Source organism: Nipponia nippon, unplaced genomic scaffold, assembly GCF_047370975.1.
Source record: "Nipponia nippon isolate SJK-2023a ecotype South Korea unplaced genomic scaffold, ASM4737097v1 scaffold_12, whole genome shotgun sequence".
NCBI classification, from domain to species: domain Eukaryota; kingdom Metazoa; phylum Chordata; class Aves; order Pelecaniformes; family Threskiornithidae; genus Nipponia; species Nipponia nippon.
In genome coordinates this window covers 14,114,056-14,132,449 of record NW_028262313.1, presented here as the reverse complement: position 1 = coordinate 14,132,449, position 18,394 = coordinate 14,114,056, and the positions used below count along the sequence as shown (strand labels likewise).

The 18,394-nt window shown below is 37.2% G+C and overlaps 2 protein-coding genes across 6 annotated transcripts in view; both read left to right on the top strand.

Annotated features, from left to right (window-relative positions):
- Positions 1-15,439, top strand: part of LRCH2 (leucine rich repeats and calponin homology domain containing 2) — a 56,855-nt gene extending 41,416 nt beyond the window's left edge. For 2 of the 5 annotated variants that reach the window (XM_087748923.1, XM_087748920.1), the window contains 5 exons: positions 562-619; positions 2,669-2,781; positions 3,929-4,066; positions 4,357-4,434; positions 5,583-15,437. In XM_087748923.1, coding sequence (XP_087605049.1) covers positions 562-619; positions 2,669-2,781; positions 3,929-4,066; positions 4,357-4,434; positions 5,583-5,702 — 507 coding nt within the window. In that variant the 3' untranslated portion in view covers positions 5,703-15,437. Of the gene's footprint in view, positions 1-561; positions 620-2,668; positions 2,782-3,928; positions 4,067-4,277; positions 4,435-5,582 lie in introns of those variants that run through there. The other 3 variants (XM_087748924.1, XM_087748921.1, XM_087748922.1) reach the window with 3 other exon arrangements.
- Positions 15,440-15,903: 464 nt separating this feature from the next.
- Positions 15,904-18,394, top strand: part of IL13RA2 (interleukin 13 receptor subunit alpha 2) — a 33,612-nt gene continuing 31,121 nt past the window's right edge. Inside the window, exon 1 of the mRNA XM_087748942.1 lies at positions 15,904-15,985. The gene's annotated coding sequence lies outside the window, so the exon portion shown is untranslated. The remainder of the gene's footprint in view (positions 15,986-18,394) is intronic.

Below are 18,394 nucleotides of genomic sequence, written 5' to 3'. Positions count from 1 at the left end.
TCACTGTGGCTGCACTACACTACTGAGCGCTGAATAAAGCATACCAAAGATCATTAGCATTTCCATCTCTTGCCAGTAAGGAACCTGAGGGAGCAGAACATCTCCCAAATACAGTGAAATGAGTTGAAATAAGGATATCTCATGTACATACCAAATTACTGAGTGCATCTCTTTAGATGGTGAAATGAGATAAACCTGTTCTTCATAATTGAAAGTAAACATTTCTGAAGAAATATTTTGATGCTAAGCGTTGGGATGGTATTTGCATTTGCTTACAGCTGGCTTAGAACTCTGTTCACAGAATGATTTACATAGTTTGAAATGGTTTAGAGTAGATTTTAGTTAATCTGATGCTGCTTTTTTTCTCAGTAAGATAATTTTATCTGCATATAGTGAGGTTACTTTCATTCTATTTATTTTATACTGTCCCCTTCAAAAGAGTGTGTTACAGTTAAGCAGGACTCGCTTCTCAGGCAAGAATAATTTAAACACTATCTTGATGGGAACAAAAGTTAATTCTTTGAATGAATGGAAGAAAATTGACTTTATCTCTTTTAACAGGATTATGAAAGGACAGATAGTAACACTCATGGTCCATTTGGTCTCAAGCCAAGGTCAGGTAAGCTGCTGTTCTCTAACATAGCATGATAGAACAGATGTTTATTTCCCGGGCTGGAATAGATGGTAAGGATAGCGGTTGTGTGAACTGGAATGAATATGAAGAGATGCCACAGTACAGCAATCCACTCAGTGTACTTATCACAAGCATAGTACTGGGAAAGACATAGACAGCTGCTTTGGCAAATGAATAATTGAAACTTCCCCAAGTTGCACAGTGATTTTTTTTTTTAATTAATTTTTTTCCCCACTGATTTATTTTGTGCATATTTAGTCACTGTCAAAGAACAGGGAAACAGCATGCAGTTGTTCTAGAGACCTGATGGCTGAGGCAGGAGGGTTTCAAGAGAAGGTATTTGTAATTTGTCCTATGAAAAGGGTTCTCTGAGCAGAGTTTTGCCAGGAGTTTTATGGCTTAGTGCTTTTTTGCACCCTGACTCTTCCAAGACTCTGCCATACTCTCAGAGAAAGTTGTATTGTCTAAAGCAGACTTTCAGTCCTCTGAAATCTAGGTAGAAATAATACTTTTTTTTTTCAGTTACAGTATTCTTTTGTTTGTAAGCGTCTATGTGAATATTGGATGTCAACAGTGTAAAACATAGGTTGGAAAAGCCACCGTGCAATCCTTTTTCCAGTTCGTACCACTCTTCTCTGTTTTAAGAGAACAGCTTTTGTGCAAATTCATTAAGAAAGAATGACCTCAGCTCTTCAGTTTAATTTCATTGTGTTTATGGTAACAAAGCTTGACTTCCTTAATACTAGCCTGCGAGCCCTCAGTAGTAGAGTATGTCTGGCTGAGGTCATGCAAGTGGCTTCTTCAGGGCCCTTAAGTCGCTTGAGATTTGTAAGCAGTTGCATGAAACTTCTGTGCCAGAGATGGGTTAGTTGCATGTACCAGGACATGCCTGGCTGTGATCATTTAGAGGCTTCTGAGTTATCTGCCTCCTTGGCTGCAGGAAGGTGCGGGTTTGATAGGAGGAAGCAGGCTTGTTAGGACCTTTCAGCCCACTGTTTCTCAGTGCGGTAGTAGGCTTCCGAGGAGCCACTGCCAGCTCCTGTCTGTAACAGCAGCACCCCTTTCGCTCAGTTCTAGGAAAGCGAATGGCATTTTGTTTCTTAGTTACAAGCCAAAATCTTTGTGGTTTTAGGTCAGTAACATGCAATTGTATTTTTCTGTATACAAACTGCATACTCTCATAATGTATAAAATCAGAGCAGTGATTTTAAGAGTATCTATAAAATTTCTGTTACTTTTGATTGTTACATCTCTTGCTAAAATCCAAACTATTAGGAAAAAATATAGAAGGTTCTAAAGGTGTAAGTATTGTTTGGTTGGTTGGTTGGGGTTTTTTTGCCAAAAGCATGGGATAAAATACTTAAGGATACAGTGGTATTGCTACAGAATAGTTTGTATTTGGCACTGTTATATAAAATAATAGAATTGTTATTTGAAGGCTTTCTGACCATGAAGAATAGTAAAGTGAATGTAATTATCTAACAGACCTCCTTTTTAAAGAACTCTGCACTTTTAGATGAGACATTTGATATTTTTCAATTAGTTCTTTAAGCAATCACCGTGTCTCTGCATATGCATACCTAACACTTGCGTATATGTGTGTGTGTATATATATATATATTTTTCAGTCTTTCATTGTAAGTCATATAGGGAGTTCTGTCTATTTTTTTTAGTCTCCATAAAGACTTTATACTTGATTAAAAATAAAACACAAGGAAAATACTTTCAAAGCTAGATTGCAAGATATGCCTGGCAAAGTGCAAATGGACTTGTATATCTCGAACAGATATTAGAATATTGAAGTAAGTTCTGTCTCCATATTTTCTAGTTATCCATCTGCACTTAAGTCAGATGATCTGTGTATGTCATTTGAAAGCTAAGTTTCATAGACAGCATCTTTTACATCAGGATACTTACATATATGTGTTCTGAAAAGTTCTGCAGCTTTTTTCCCATTTTATCCTTGGTGGTAGATTTTTAGTTATTGCATTTCTAATCTGAATTCTGCAAACTAATGTCACTTATGTTTAATAGCTTTCAGCCGTGCATCTCGCCAGGACTATGGTGCAGTGGATCCTGGATTTACAATGAGGAGGAAAATGGAGCATTTAAGGGAAGAAAGGGAACAAATAAGACAGCTTCGCAATGTATGTAGCATTATTTACTATATGGGTGCAGTGCATTTAGTTTGCTCTGTACCACAATTTAAACCTTTATAATAAAGGCCTGCAAATCGTTACAGTTGTACAGGGGCATCTCTGTAGTGATATCTCTTCCTAAGGAATTTCATGTAACAGGCTACACTGGTACTATTTTCGGTCCAACAAAAATACCAACCAGGAACTAAATGATGTGGTTTTTTTAGCTGAAAAATGAAATTTTTTTTAGGTTTCTGAGGTTTTAGGCTTTCCTAGGGAGACAGTAAGTCTGCTTGTGTTTGCTGCTATTTGATGTGAGATTTGAAGAAAGATGGTCATAGTCTTGTGAATAGCCAAATGCTTTTTGAGTGTAGAAAGTTTTGCTGGAAGTTATACAATACTGAATGGGATCTAAATTTCAGACTTCCAGTAAGTTGTTTTCTGTATAGTACTGTTCTCAAGATATTTAACAGTTCTAGTTAACTGTAAATCATAGCAGCTCTGCTTTCCAGGGCAGTACTAATTTGGGGTGTGACTTCTACAAAGGCTGTTCCTGTCTTGTCTGGTTCACTTCCTGAGCAGTGAAGGCTTGCTGCTGGGGTGGGAAAAAACGTTCCCTGCTTCCCTTCTCTGTTTTTGCAACCCAAGTGCGGGCACTTCTTGGCCACTCTTTCCTCAGCTATTTAACAGTCATCTGCATGAATGAAATAGCCATACCCAAAATGGTTGTGCTCCCCTCTTTTTTTTTTTTCTCCTTCTCCTACAGTAAAACTGTGTATGATTTCAGCACACAAATTCTGCACACTAACAGCTAATGAAGTATTCAGCCTAACATTTCTGTCCTTAAATTCTGTGCTTTCTTATTATGAGTAATGAGTTCATCGTATGGCTTTGAGAGCTATGTATCATGGTAGTTGTTGTCTGAATATCTTTCTCAATGTATGTAGTTGTATGATTAAAAAAAAAACAAGCAAAGAGAATGTAAGGTTAATGATAAAGAAGAGGGTATTTGTACTCAGTAAAGTGTGAGTTGACTCCATTTACATCACTTTATTATTAAAATGTCCCTTTTAAACTGCATGCTTTAAAATACCCTGGATTTAAAATTTAAAACTAGCTAATGTTGAAAGTAACTTACATATGGACTTTTTAATAGAATCTTGAATCAAGGTTAAAAGTAATTTTGCCAGATGACATTGGAGCAGCATTGATGGATGGAGTAGTTCTTTGCCATTTAGCCAATCACATAAGGCCACGTTCTGTTGCCAGCATTCACGTACCATCGCCAGCAGTGGTAAGTCATTTATGTTACTTTTGTTGCATGTTACATGAAAACAAGCTTTTGAAGTTCAATACTAAAACATCATGAATCATGTTTAACCATATTAATTGGCTACATTCCTCACTTCAGTTTTTCTGCAAGAAGCATTAAACAAGGCTCAGAAGTTTAGTTTAAGAGCTATTTTCATATACTGAGCCTTCATCGAATTTGTTTTGTGTTTTAGCAACTGGTACTGAATTTGCATCAGAAATATACAATCCTTCACGAATGTATGATGAAGATCTAACATCCTGTCTTTACAGCCTAAACTCAGTATGGCAAAGTGCCGAAGAAATGTTGAAAACTTTCTTGATGCTTGTAAAAAATTGGGCGTTCCACAGGTATACTAATTGCTTTATTGACTTCTTATTAATAACCACAGAAAATGTAATCAAATACTGAAGTTGGGTTTTTTGGGGGGCTTAATTCAGTGAGCAATAGTGGTTATAACACTGACCAGGGAACTTGAAGATAGGAAAAGAAGTCCCATTTCTGGCCTGTGGCATGAACTTGAGGAAGCTACTTCATGGGTTTCTAGTCAGTTCCTTATAGTAAAAATAGTATTGACCACCTTGTAAAATAAATTATGATCTAAACAAAAGAACTGATGTGAGAGGATGATGATGTAATATTTGAAAGCCTTGAGTTTAGGAACTCACTTTGGCATGAATTTCAGTGCCTACCTAGGAAGAATCCTGCAGCTACAGAAATATGTAGCCTCACTGATTAGCTGTCTTCTTTAGCCACGTCCATAGTTGCAGCCCGTTATTCATGCTTCTGTTGCCCAAGTTCATCCTCTTACTTCCCTGTATGAGGGGGGAAAAAACCTAAAGATCAAATCATTTCCTGCATATTATGAGACAAGAAACTCCCTCGACCCTTTTTAGTGGAAGAAGAAAATTAGTTCATGGATTTAGAAGTCTGGGTTACTGCTCTGCGACAGCTTCTGGCTAGCGTGGAGCCACAAGCCATTCAGAAGTTAGAGATGCTAAGACTGACCTCCTGAAGTGCATGTAACACCAGCTAGTAGTTGGGAAAATTGTCCAGCTTGTGCTGAATTTTGAAACTGAAAGATGACTTTCTTGGGGAATAGCTCATTACTGAGGACCCAGTCTATCAGCACTTCTGAGTTTTCCCAGGGGAAAAAAGCCTACAAAACAAGGGAAGGGGGAAGTAGGCCACTGAGTCAACAGTGCCCATCAGCCTGTTTTTCTTGCTCTGCTTATGAAAAGAAACAGTCTTTGCCTTTATGAAATTAGCAGTCTTTTATGTATCTTCTGATGTTGTCTTAGTTTAACACTTTAAATGGATCTAGATATAATTCGTTTCTGACCATTCTGTTACTGTAGAGAACCACATGCAAACTTAAGACTAAAGACATTTTCTATGCAGGTGTCTTACATGTGTGACTTCAGAGAGAATGCATTTGTTACCCGCCTTGGGGGAAAAAACAAAAGAAGATTGATACACGTACTGCTTTATTTTGCAGGAGAGACTTTGCTTGCCTCATCACATTCTGGAGGAAAGAGGTCTGGTGAAGGTTGGCCTCACGGTTCAAGCTCTGCTTGAATTGCCAGCGTTGAAAGTATCTCAGCTTTCCTCCATGTGACATCTTGGAAGCTAGACAACTTACGATTCGATCTGTTGATTTGGATTGCTCTGAGGCAGTTCAGCTTCCTATGTAGAAACATCCAAGCCATCAAAAACTAGTATCTGTCCAGATGCTGTAGAGAGCCTTACTCTGGAGTTGTACATGAAAACCTTGGAGTCAGCTGACAGTTAAAAGAACATAATTATTCTTTTTTTCTTCTGTAATTGGATGCACAAAGAGATTGTGGTAGCATCAGGTTCTCTTTCAAGTTAATTTAAGTTAAAAGCTGCCATTTAACATCTCACAGTTAAATGCTGGATTTCTTTTCCTACATTGAAAATGTTGTTTGAATTATTTTAGAAGTACAAAGCACGCCCCCCCTCACTTTAATCTTTCAAGTCAATCATTTGATTTAAAGGTAAGACAAAAATGTAGTGATGGTATGATGGTAAAAATGCGAGCGACTGATCACTTGTAATCCACTTTCACTCTCAGAAAGCTTAATATTTGCGTTCTTTATTTTTGCACTCCTGATTGTAACTTACACACTTCTAACATTGCCAGTATTTAGTCTGAGTGTATGGTGATTACACAAAACAGGATACAATGGGAAAAGGACACATTTTGAGTTTTTTCCAGTCTTCTAGGTTGGTGCCAAATATTTTTTTCAGTTGTACTGTAGATTGTTTACATGTGAAGTGCCTGTGTAATTGATAACTCTTAATAGTCTTAAACATTTTTGAAATTTCTTTGTTTAAAATAGATAAAATGGAAATTTTTAAATATTTTAATATTTTTTTGTAAAATCAGTATGTGAAGATTTAAGTAATACTTCACATTTTTGATGTTGGGTGTTTTAAGTTTGCACAATTTAATTGGTTATTTTGTTGTCTAATAATTAGAAAATACTGTAAATACTTTTTATTTATGATATTTAATTTGATAATACCTAATCACTTTTGGTTTAATGTATTGTTGGACAAAAAACAGTGTCTACTTTTCTTTGTTTGGGACAAAAAAAATATACACGGTGAGACGTGAGGACTAGTGATGCATACAGAGTAATTTAGGACATTTTGATAAAACTGCCAAAATCTCAGGTTTACGCTGTGACTTTCAGGATTTTGTGTAATATTGCTCCTGATCTCACATTACATTTTTACAACAGGTATATCTGTAATTTAGTTGAGAAATATCGGTGTTTATCTTTTTAGTGTTTACGGGATTTATTGTGTAGTTTACACAATAATGGCATAGCACACAAATCAGTTTGTACAGATGTCACTGTGCTGGGACATTAGACTTTTCTGGATAAATGTGAAGAAAAAAAAATTTCCACTGTGGTGGTTTTTTGAAACTTCTGAGTTTATGTATTTGTTTGCTTCTGCACAAATTCTCGGTGTTTTGAGAACATTCTGAAACCATACACAGTTGAGTTGAGTTCTTCTCCAAACAAGTTGCAAATAATTTCATGATTTTAGTAATAAATCTGTTTGCATTAGTTTGTTCTTCATGAATAGGTAGTTCAATTTAAAAAAAAAAAAAAGTTCTGATTGTCACAGGTTTTCTATTTCAGGCTAAGTTAATTTCGATTGAGGGATATGCTTGCCAAGCATGTAACAAGATTTGATTCTGTTCTTTCCAGTCGATCAAGACCCCATGTAATATAATTCATAAAAGAATGAGGGAGGGGTATCATTTACTCCTTACTTCATTTACTGTAGTCCTTAAAATCAATAGCTGAGAGGAAAAATAACCTTTTTCTGACTACATTTTTTTTAAAAGATACATTATATTTAAATCCATTGAAACAAGCTGATTCATATGTAATGGTTAAACCACTATTATTTATATAGTGTTTTCTTAAAATACAGCTCATGGAGAGGCTGGTGTAAAACCTAATTTGCAAAGTCCTAGATATAAATCTTAGGTTACATAGATACTTGCTTAAGGAAACCGGATTGCTTTGACCTTTGAAATATGGTATTTAAAATTTCTCATTGTTTTTTAAATAATTCACATAATATTCATTTTAACAACTTCAATCTCTCTTCTTCATTAAAGGCAGTGTCTGAAAAGTCATGCTAAGACTAAAATGAAAAAGTAATATAATTCAGTAAGCAAAATGCTTGTCGTTGTCTGCTACATTTGAAGATCACAGCCATTCAAAAAGAATAAGTCATTGTCTCTCAATTCCTTGCTATGGTATTTGACAACAACAACAAAGTTCTATTTCAGTATGTTAGCTATAGAATTGGTAACTGTAAATTGTCACTTTCAGTTATCTGGCTTCAACTGATCTACGCTACTATTTCATTGTCACATTTAAATGTTTTCTGCTCTTAAAGTGACTTTTTTCCTACTAGAACTAAATTTATAAAGTTATATCACAGTGTAAACATTAAGAATTCCCTTGATGTAGCATGCCAGATGCTTACCAGGTTTTTTTAAGGTTTTTAAGTCATAAGTAACTTGAAGACTGGATATGAAATTAATGTACTCATTTTAAACTGTATTTCTGAAGCTGAAAACTACTAAAACAACCTTTTATTTTTTTTTTAAGTACTCTGGAGTTCTTCCCCACAAACTTGCTAGAAACAGTCTTGCTTTGCCATTCATTGGAAATGGTTATGGCCACCTTCATGCTATGGGGAAGGATAATCATGATTCGTCCAGGGCTTCCTTTTTAGCAATGCAAAGATTAAGGCCTTCAGGTATCCTTAGGAGCAATCTGAGAAAAGGTCCACTGTGCCTGGATGAATCTTTTCTCATCTTTCTTTAGCTGCTTTTACAAATAATAATAATAATCTAAAGCCTTGCTAAAATTGGCTGTTCCCATCGTGATTTTTTTTTTAGAAGCAGCTGCAAAAGAGATGCTAAAAAAGTTTTGAAGTTTAAGTTTTAATTTTAAAGCAGCCTGTGGAAATTGTTGCTGTCTTCCCTGTACAAGAATTTGCCTATTGTCCCCTTTCTCCCTTTCCATTTGATTCCCAGCGTCGTCTTATTTATTTTTGTTTGATCACAGATCTAGTAACTTCACATTATTCATTACTGCATGCCACTTTCCTCCTTCCTCTTTACTTTTTTTTTTTTAAGAAATTGCTCCAGCGGCATTGGTAAACTGCTGTAACTCCAGAATCCCTGCTCCCAACATTTAGTATGTTTGAGATATCCTTTTCCTATTTTGTTTAGGATGCAATGTCATTACATAATACTTGGTACAGCTGATAGGATGGTTAAAAACAGAGGCCTGCCTAATTTCTGTTGTAATCACTCAGTTTTTACTTTGGACATGAAGGAAAGTCAACATTAAAAGCTTTAGGAAACTGCATTAAGCTTTCCTAATAAATTTCAGAGTTAACTAGGGTGCTTTTGTTATTGTGAATGCCATACAAAGTTACTGCAATAATGTGGTATGAACTGTAAATTACAGAGTGAATCAACATACTGACAGGGCTTCTGGCCTTGTGTGTTCCTGTTTTTTATGTCATTGGATGCAGTATGTCGCACATGAATGATCTTTCATTTAAGCAATAATGTCCCAGATATTGTGAGATCTTAAAGCAGTAGCATTAAAATAATTGTTGTAAAGTGTGGCGACTTCCCACGCAGTATCTCAGAAATGCTTCGCATCTATTATATAATACTGCTAATCCGATGTGCTAGCAGGGGCGCTGCTGGGGATGCAGAAAACCATCTATACCCATGTATTGGGAGGCCTTCCAAAATATAGCCAAGAACTAAAATTATAAAATATGGAGGAATATATTTGAAACAAGAAATAACTATGACATGAATCATAAGAATTTCTGGGTAAAATCCTAGCTTCACTGAAAACAATGCAAGTTTTGCTCTTGACTTCAGTAAAGATTTCACCTTTTTAATTTATGGTACACCTGAGCTGGAGACTGTGGCAAACATGGCTTAAACTTGTTTGACACTAGCAAAGCGTTAGTGTCAAATTCTTGACTAACAGTAGTGATCTCTGGTAAGTCAAAGAAAGCTGTAAAATATTACACTGATTAATTTACTAAAAATTTTCTGATATGCCATAGGCAGTATTAAGACGGTAGGAAAAATTACTTTGAAGCACAGCTTTCATATTATGGGAAGGTACGTCACCTCAGTAAAATAGCAGGTGAGGACTACCATCAGTTAGTTATTTACTGCACTAAAAACTTTATTTCAAATATCTTATCGTTTGGCAACAGTCTTCTCAGATTTTGACATAAATCTGTAGCCAAATTCAAACAAAAAATGAAAAGGCATCTGTTTTCACCAAAACCAAATTTCCATGTGTCTTCTCAGTATTGAAGAGAAGGGCAAAGGTCTGGCACTTCTCACTTCTGATTTCTTAAATGCTTGTGTGGAAGGTAGCTGTTGTATCTAACACAGCTGCAGCCTGCCTCTTTCGTCTCGGAATCGGTCTGTATACCAATGCAGAGAGAAAGCACGTTAATCAACTGATTTCAAATAAAAGCAACTTGCGGGACTTCTTAGCACTTTCTGCAGAAAGGAGATGATTTTGTATTGGTAAATCAAATTTCTTTTTTTCCTCAGTAAGTCAGGCTAATGTATGTGTTTCTTTCAAGAGATAAAACAAAAGCAAATAAAGAAAACAGCAACCCAACACAAACAAAACTGGTGAAATATTTCCTGTTTACAGGTGATTCTTTGGAAATAACAGAAAACAATTTTTTTTTAAATGTCATTAAGACCAGGAGTGGGAAAGGCAAAGTATAGTTGTCCAAGGAGAGGGTGCTCTGAGTTGATTTCACGTTGAATCACTTCACAATGAAAAACGTTTAGATTTAGTAGAGAAAGAAATAGATGTTTTGTAGCTACTTCATGCTGAGGGAGGCGGATCCTTAAGTACAAGGAGCTTTCTGTACAGGTTACAATAACAAGAAATTTGGTGTCTTTGTTTTCCCAAAGACTGTATATTTTGGATAGCTCTGCCCCAGTGCCACAGAAAGCATTGTTGATTGTGCGGAGAACGCTGCCCGTTCCGAGCCCTGGGTAGGGTATGTAGCGGGTGTCATTTGCGCTACCCTCTGGCTTTGTAATGATGAGACTGGCCCGTGTGGGGCAACTTCTGAAGGATACACCTCCTTGCTTCGTGCTGCTGCCTCCTCCTGCATACCCTGCAGAGTTCTTTTAAAGAGATGTTTGCAATCTGAATAAAAACACTAAGGAAAGCGATAATATTACTTGAGAGAAACAGATAAGTAGATGTTTACCAATATTTAACTTCCACCAGCAAAGAATGATGTAGTGAGACAGAGGAAGCTTGCTGTAGGAGCCGCAGAATGTCACTGATTTGAAAATTGCACCATGACTCTTAACAGGTTAGTGTGTCGCTTGTCCTCTCACGTGAGTGAATCAAAACAGTAGTACTGTTTCTTGTTCCATAGGCAACACGCTGTGGGATACACATAATTCATTTACAGGAGAAGGTGAACTGTATTTTTTAATCGGGGAATTTTATGGCACAGATCTTTTTGGTAAAATAAATATGAAGGTAAAAAATTATTCTCTTCCTGTGAAGAAAATTTCTGCTGATCTTGACTGTTAAAATAGAGAACATACGTGACTTACTCAACTTTAGTTTACACTTGCCACTGCAGAGGAGCAGTTCTGGCTCCTGTGTTTCTTACATAATGAAATGCCGCTTTGCTTTATTTGTCTTTTAAGTATTTCACATAGTACAATTCTGACAATGTACTACCTTAAAATTGTGGTTATATGCAGTATTTGTTCCCTCATTGTTTTTGACGGTTTTTTCTTTTTTTAAAATGGGAGGCAAAGGGAGGCAAAATTGCTATAAGCTACTTGATTAATTTCTATGGAAGGAATACAAGTTATTATAAAAATGACATAATCAGTCATTTTTAGTTCAAATGCTTTATAGCCAACTACATTTTCAAAGAAGAATTTTTAATGTGGTTTTTCCATACACATTTTAGAATCCTAATCTTAAAACAAACAAAGCCAAAAAGTTTTTCCAGGACTGCTTTAGTATCTTAGCAAATATTAAAGGAGAATAGCTTAAACTGCCAGCAAATTTAATTGTTTTGGGAAACTTTCCCTTTTGGCAGTGTTAGGTTTATGGTTGGACTCAATCTCAACGGTCTTTTCCATCCTAAATGATTGATTGATTGTATGACTTCAATGAAACCAGAATTTCCCTCGATAGTTTAACTGAGCTACAACATGAAGTCAGTAATTTAAAATGAATTCTTGGCACTAATGAGGATTTCCTCACTTCTTTAAAAATTGTGTGAAATAGGGCAAATGTAATGTTTTTTTCACAGTAGTGTTATGAAGGCAGATTGTGAAATAGAGAATATTTGGAAATAATCACAGGGGTACTTTTTGTTTCATTTTTGAATATGAGTGACCCAGTGAAATCTTTCCAGAATTACTATATTTGTTTAGGATTTGGTTGTGCCATTCCTGGCGTGGGAACTCCCATTGTTTGGTATTAATACGCTTCCTGGAGCGTGTGCAAGATTGTGCTCTTCACATGCAGATGTTAATACAGTTGTGTTTACTGAACCCATGTGTTGCATCAAGCATTGCTGCAGCTGGGAATTCCTGGCCGCAACTGGTCATGTCTGTTGCACCAGCAGGTAATGCAAGGCTTTGATTCCCATGAGGAGCGTACGCAGGCATTGCAAAAGAGTTGTTTGGTGGATTACGTTGGGAATAATGTGAATACTTTTTACTATTATGTAATGTGTAGAATAAGGCAAATGTGATTGCTTTACGATTATCATTCAGTTAGTATTCAGTTATTTTCTTTTGTAACTCGTGATTATAAAACTCAGAAAACACGATGTAACCAAACGATCAATATGTAAATGTGTGCAGGACATGACAGAAGTAGTTCTGAGGCACAGTTGGAGAGTGATCATTTAAAAATAGATGCTTAAATTGTGTATATACTTGCAACATCTTTGATAGTGCATTTTAATTTTGCATTTCATGTTCTTGTAAAGTGCATCTTCCACACTTCTGAAGATTGTCTACTTGTACAATACTGTATTAAGTCTTTTTTCAGGACTTCCATTATTGCTGGAGCTTCCGACATGTTTCTTTTGAAAAATGTTCCTACTGTTATTTTTTTTGTAAATAGTTTTTTGTATTAAATTTGCATGGATAAAACCCACATTTCCAAAACCAGTGTACATACTCTGTGTATAAAATACAAACTGTTTCATAACTTTCACGTAGTCAAGTTATTCAATTGGATTTCACTTCAGTTTTTATATATTCATAGTAAATAATGAGAATTTGTTGTGTGTTCTTTCAAATGTCTGTGTTGCCATTTTGATAGATCAGTGACCTGCCTCGTTACATATCAGGAGATATGTTCTTTTATAGTGACAAACAAAAGAAATGTTGATTCTTATTCCAGGGAAATATAGGACACTTTTACCTATGAAGTATGTTAGGACTTCGGTTTTGACCACAAGGGACATCAGTGGTGAGAATATGTGAAGATAAAGATGCCTTCACTTGTAGCAGGGTCTTTATACATTTACACGCTTTCCTGTCTTACACAACGTGAAAACCACCCCATGTCTTATAGCATATGTATTTGGAACAACATAATTTTTTAAAATCTTGCTAATAATAAACTTAATCCAGTATGGAAACTCCTACTGACAGAGGTGATCTGCTTCCCTTCCCTTCCCTGGGTTGGACCTGGCAATAGCACAGATTGCCTTTTGCGTGGTTTGCAGTCATTAATTGCTGGATCCAGCATTAGGAAAATAGAACTGCCAGTTCTTGGAGCTGTAGTTAGGTTATTCAAATATAGGTTAAAATAGAATTCCATATGACAAAATTGATTTTACCATAATTTTTTCTGTTTATTTAAAGATCTGGACAATTTTATTATTAGACCTGAATATTGAAAGTAAAAGATTCTCTTTTGAGAGATGTTTCTCCCTGTGAGACTCCATTCTGTGCCTGCATGTACCCAGCTGTTCTTTGTTTCCTGATGAAGCACAATTTGGGACTATAAAGCAGAAATTGAGGAACAGCATTACAAAGAAAATGAACGCCATCCCTTGACAAAGGCATTTAAACAGTTGGAACTTTTTTTTTGCAGTTATTGATGAGGGGTTTGTGGTTGAAATGTTCTGTGAGTCTGTTGTTCAATTTCCAGCTATGAGGAAAACTTTCTTCTTTCAAAAAGGCCGCCTGGGTCCACAAGGGAATGATACCATGTGCAGAGGCCTCTGTCCAGGCTGGACTCCATGAGATTCCTGTCTGTCCTTGGCCATCTTCATGGGGAAGGTCACTGTTGAATAAGGAAAGCGTTGTAAGCAAAAAAAAAAAAAAAAAAAAATCTGTGATTTCCATGTGAGATGTATTGAGAGAAATGTAAAATTCATGAAGCTTTGCAATGTAACTTTTTATTGAGCTTGGTGCATTTGATCAGGGTGCCACAAACAAGTATGCTCCTGTAGGTTATCAGCTGTGGATAATATGGCTCAGACATGGACTTTTTTCACCAAGTCATGAGGTGTTAAAAGTTGTGTAAATGGCAAGCTCCAGCTATAAACAAAATGGAGATAGTTTACAACACCTGCCTTGGTACAGGTGTCTGCTGCTGGTGGCAGGCTGCATTGATTCCAGCAGGGTTTGAGACCTGATGGCACTGAATATGTTTGATAGATCTTTATTGCAGTGCTTCCCCCACCCAGTGATTCTTCAGGAGTGGTTCTCGGGTCCGTACAGGTCTTGCTGACTGCAGCAACCTTCTCACATCTCGCTGAGCTTCCGTTGCCTAACTCAAAGATGGTGAACTACTGCGAAACAGAACTTTTTTGTTTTCTATTCAAACTTGAAATCTGCGTCTCCTTCCATAGTCTGTCAGGTACCTGCGATGTGTGTTCTCATGCTGTGTCTGTTTTTACAGTCTCTCTTCAGTGTCCTGCTTACAGACCAGTCCTGCGTCTTGCTGTCTTCAGCTGCTGGTTTGCCTTGGTTAGGTTTCATTGTACGGCTGTAGCCTTTTAACTTGCCTCTCTGATTAAGATACGTCTACACCAGTGATGGACATTAACTACAGTGCCCCAGACTAGCATCACTGTTCTGATACTCCTAGTTTGTGGAAACTGTATGAGAGGTTTTATTTATTTATTTATTTTTAAAATACAATGTCATACCCATGGTTTCACAGAATTCTCCTGTTTCTGGTTGTGTTCAAACACATTAATTGGTTACACTGAGTGGTTGCAAATATCACTCCAATGGCTGTTAGAACCCTCCCAAGAGTATTTTTTTTTAAAGTTTGAAGTTTAATGTTGCAATGATTCAGCAGATTAAACCTATTTGCAAAATGTGTATGTAATTATTTGTGATTTTAATTAGTTAGGCCTCATTAATAATGGAAATCTCATGCTAATAATATTCTGATTTTATAGCCAAAGAGTAGATTATAATATGAATATCTAGTTTTCACAGCTATAACACATTGCCTTCAGAACTGAACGATGCATAACTCAGCACAATAGCTCATGGCTACTAGTAAGGGCAATATGAGAACAATTAGAACATGTTAACTTTCCTGAAATTCACAGGTGATTGTGAAAGGTTTGACTTTGTATCATCTTACCGTAGTTTTCATTATAGTGGGGAAGTGGAACAACTGGACTGTTGTGGAACTTCTGTAGGTTTTTTAGCTAACATTTAAATGTGACAAACACTGGAATACTTGTATTTTTCAGCAACTCAATAAACATCTATCTTTGGAGTATTATAATTGTGGCTTTATAATTATTTCATTACTGGCATTCATACAACTTTTCTTATATACACACACATAGATACAGTGTGTGTGTATGATCTCTAGATCAATAATCACAAGCTGGAGAAATGATAAATGATTTACCCAGAGAGAACTGTGTGTTCTGTGTGACCTGGTTCTGTTGCAATGTCTATGATAAAGAATCATCTCTGCTACTATATCTATAGGAGGAAGAAAAACTAAGTTCCTATCTAAGAACACATCTGTGGGATTATATATTGTTGCCACCACCCTAGCACACAACTAGGAAAGCTCACGTCAGCATGGGGACTGCAGGAGGCCACCGCTTCTTGTATCTTCATCTTGATATCTTTCCCTCCCGCTTGCACGTGGCCTTACATTCCTCCGTGTATAAGAAAGTCTATTGAAGCTGATTGGCGAGGCCTTGGGGCTCACTGCTCCCATGAGGTTAAGGTGCGAACCTTCCAGAGGACCATTTTCTCCCTTACTTTCACAGGGGATGGCCCCGGTGCCAGTGGTAAGTGATCTCATTAAATGGCATTCTACTAGTTCCGTCTTCCATAAAACTATATACCGCTACAGCGCATTTCCTGCTCCTCAGCATTTCAAAGAGGTTTGTTGTTTTTCCTTGTAATGCATTTACAGATACTTTTCTGCTCCAAGGTTAGTGGGGTTTTTTTTAAAGTCCTGTTGCAGCTTGAGTGAGAAGTACTGATATCTTAAGTGTAAATGTTAATTTATGTTAATAAGAATATGACATTCCAGATACAGGTATGAATTAATCGGCTGATGAGACACTGTTCATTTTAGCCAGTTCCTTTTGAGCTCCAGAATCTCCTGGTCTTCTATAATCAGAAGAAGAAGAAAAAAGCAAAGCAACAGCAAACACTATGCTTCCTAGCATAAGCTTCCAAGTGCATGAACTTCTGAAAGATACTTTATAAGTCAAACTATCCCACACTCCATGTATTCTCCAGCCCCTAAGAAACTCAAGCAATAGAAAGGAGGATTACATCTGAAAACTTTGAGGGATGTTATTTAGAAATAGGTAAGTAGTATTGAATTTGGTCACAAGTGTTTATGTTAAAGCTCTTCTCCTTTGCTAGTCAGTGGGTGATGTGTCAAGCTTGCACATTCCGCTGTGTGCTGAAATGGTTAGTTCATTCTGTTCTTTCTCCAGTAAGACATTTATACAATGATGTAATGGAGACACTTCTGCCAACAGTGATAATTTTGTGATTTTTGGCTCAAGCAACATAAACTTCTGTTTCCTGGGAGTATCAGTTAAATGCTGATTATATTGTTTCTGGTGAAATGGCAGGGGAATTGTCAAACAGTTCCCTTCCTCCTGTCTTTGCAAACTAAGGATTGCAAAAGAAGAGAGGGGGTAGACAGAGTTCTTACTCTTGGACCACCCCAATGAATCAAGCATCATTTGTTACTCAATTTTCTTGCCCTTCTGTGAGCAGTCCCATGCTTGCCTGTTCATCCATTACTGTAGTATTGCCTCTATATGGCATCATCGAGCCTTATTTGTGTGTTTGGGAACTTTAAAGCTCCCTTTGCCAGTTTGGAACTTTTGCTAGTGGCTTTGAAACAGCCTTATCATGCAGGCTCGGTTTGACACGTGCTCTTTCGATAACTTGCATTAACGTTTTGTTCGAATTTCTCTCATTGCAAAGAGTTCTGCTTGATGCATAAATTGAAATGACAAGCCTTGTTGTATTTTAGGAAGAAGTACTTGATTCTTTCAGGATTTACATGCCCCAAAACTGGGATTTCATTTCATTTGGTTAGGTTATTTGGCCTTTCAGATATCAACAAACATTAAATTCTGTTTTAACTAAAAGCAACCTCAGAGTTGCCATATCCTGTTTAGAAGGCATCTGCAAAACACAGCAGATCATCTCACTCCTGTTCTGCAAGTACAGATGGAGAAAGAAACCGCTCCCCTATCTGTTTTTTCTTACTTGACTTTCACATAAACCAAGAAAGCCTTATGCACAGAAGGTTCAATTTAGTTTCTTTAAATAGGAATTTTTTTAAACCTAAATTTATTGTTGTCTTTGTAAAAGCAGCAACAAATTCATGTCTAAATTGACAGGTTACTCTTAATGTCAGAATTGGTAGAAACATGCGGGTATTTTTAGCTTTCTGATGGACCACATCTGTTTGACAATATTGCAACTTGAATTTTCCTGTGATTGCTTCTGAGCGCAGGTCGTGCTCTGCCTACAGATGTTGAACTCCCTTTATTTCAGCAGTAGAGGACTGCTTCTGCACTCTGAACTCCAGGAGTAGAGAGCATTCTGCTGTTGGTCACTTTTCCATCTTGTTTATACAAAATGCCTTTACTTGATGCCACTGAAGCTGTTACCCCTGTGCTTATAAACATGAAAAACAAGCAAAGGACGTGGAACTGACATGCAGTTAAAAATACGCATCTGGGTAGGGGCTAGGGCCGCCTAAAGGGCTTTCGGTTCTCCATCAGCTTCCAGCAGTGTCGCCAAGTGTCACTACAGCCTCACCATCCCTTCACTCCCTCTCCAAACTAGGTGAGCTCCATACCTGCTGCCTCTGTAACCCTTGCCTCAACAAAGTCTAGGGCTTGGTCTAGGGCTAAAATGTGTCTTGCTTAAATTTTAAACCGCTTGCCTGACTTAGCATGTTTGACCCATCCCTGCCCAGGAGGTTTGACTAGACGATCTCCTGAGGTCCCTTCCAGCCTTGGCTCCGCTCTGCTCAGGCTGGCAGGCATCTGCTTGCGCTGCGGCTGGGAGCATCCTTCTCCACAAGATCTGTGGTGTGCTGCCCTGTGTGCTGGCTCATGGGCTCCCGAGGGCGGTGCCTCGGGAAAAGCTGGCTGGCCAGCAGACTTCAGACAGCTGTAGAGGGTGGTTTGTGCCAAATCCAGTGGTTTTCCTTT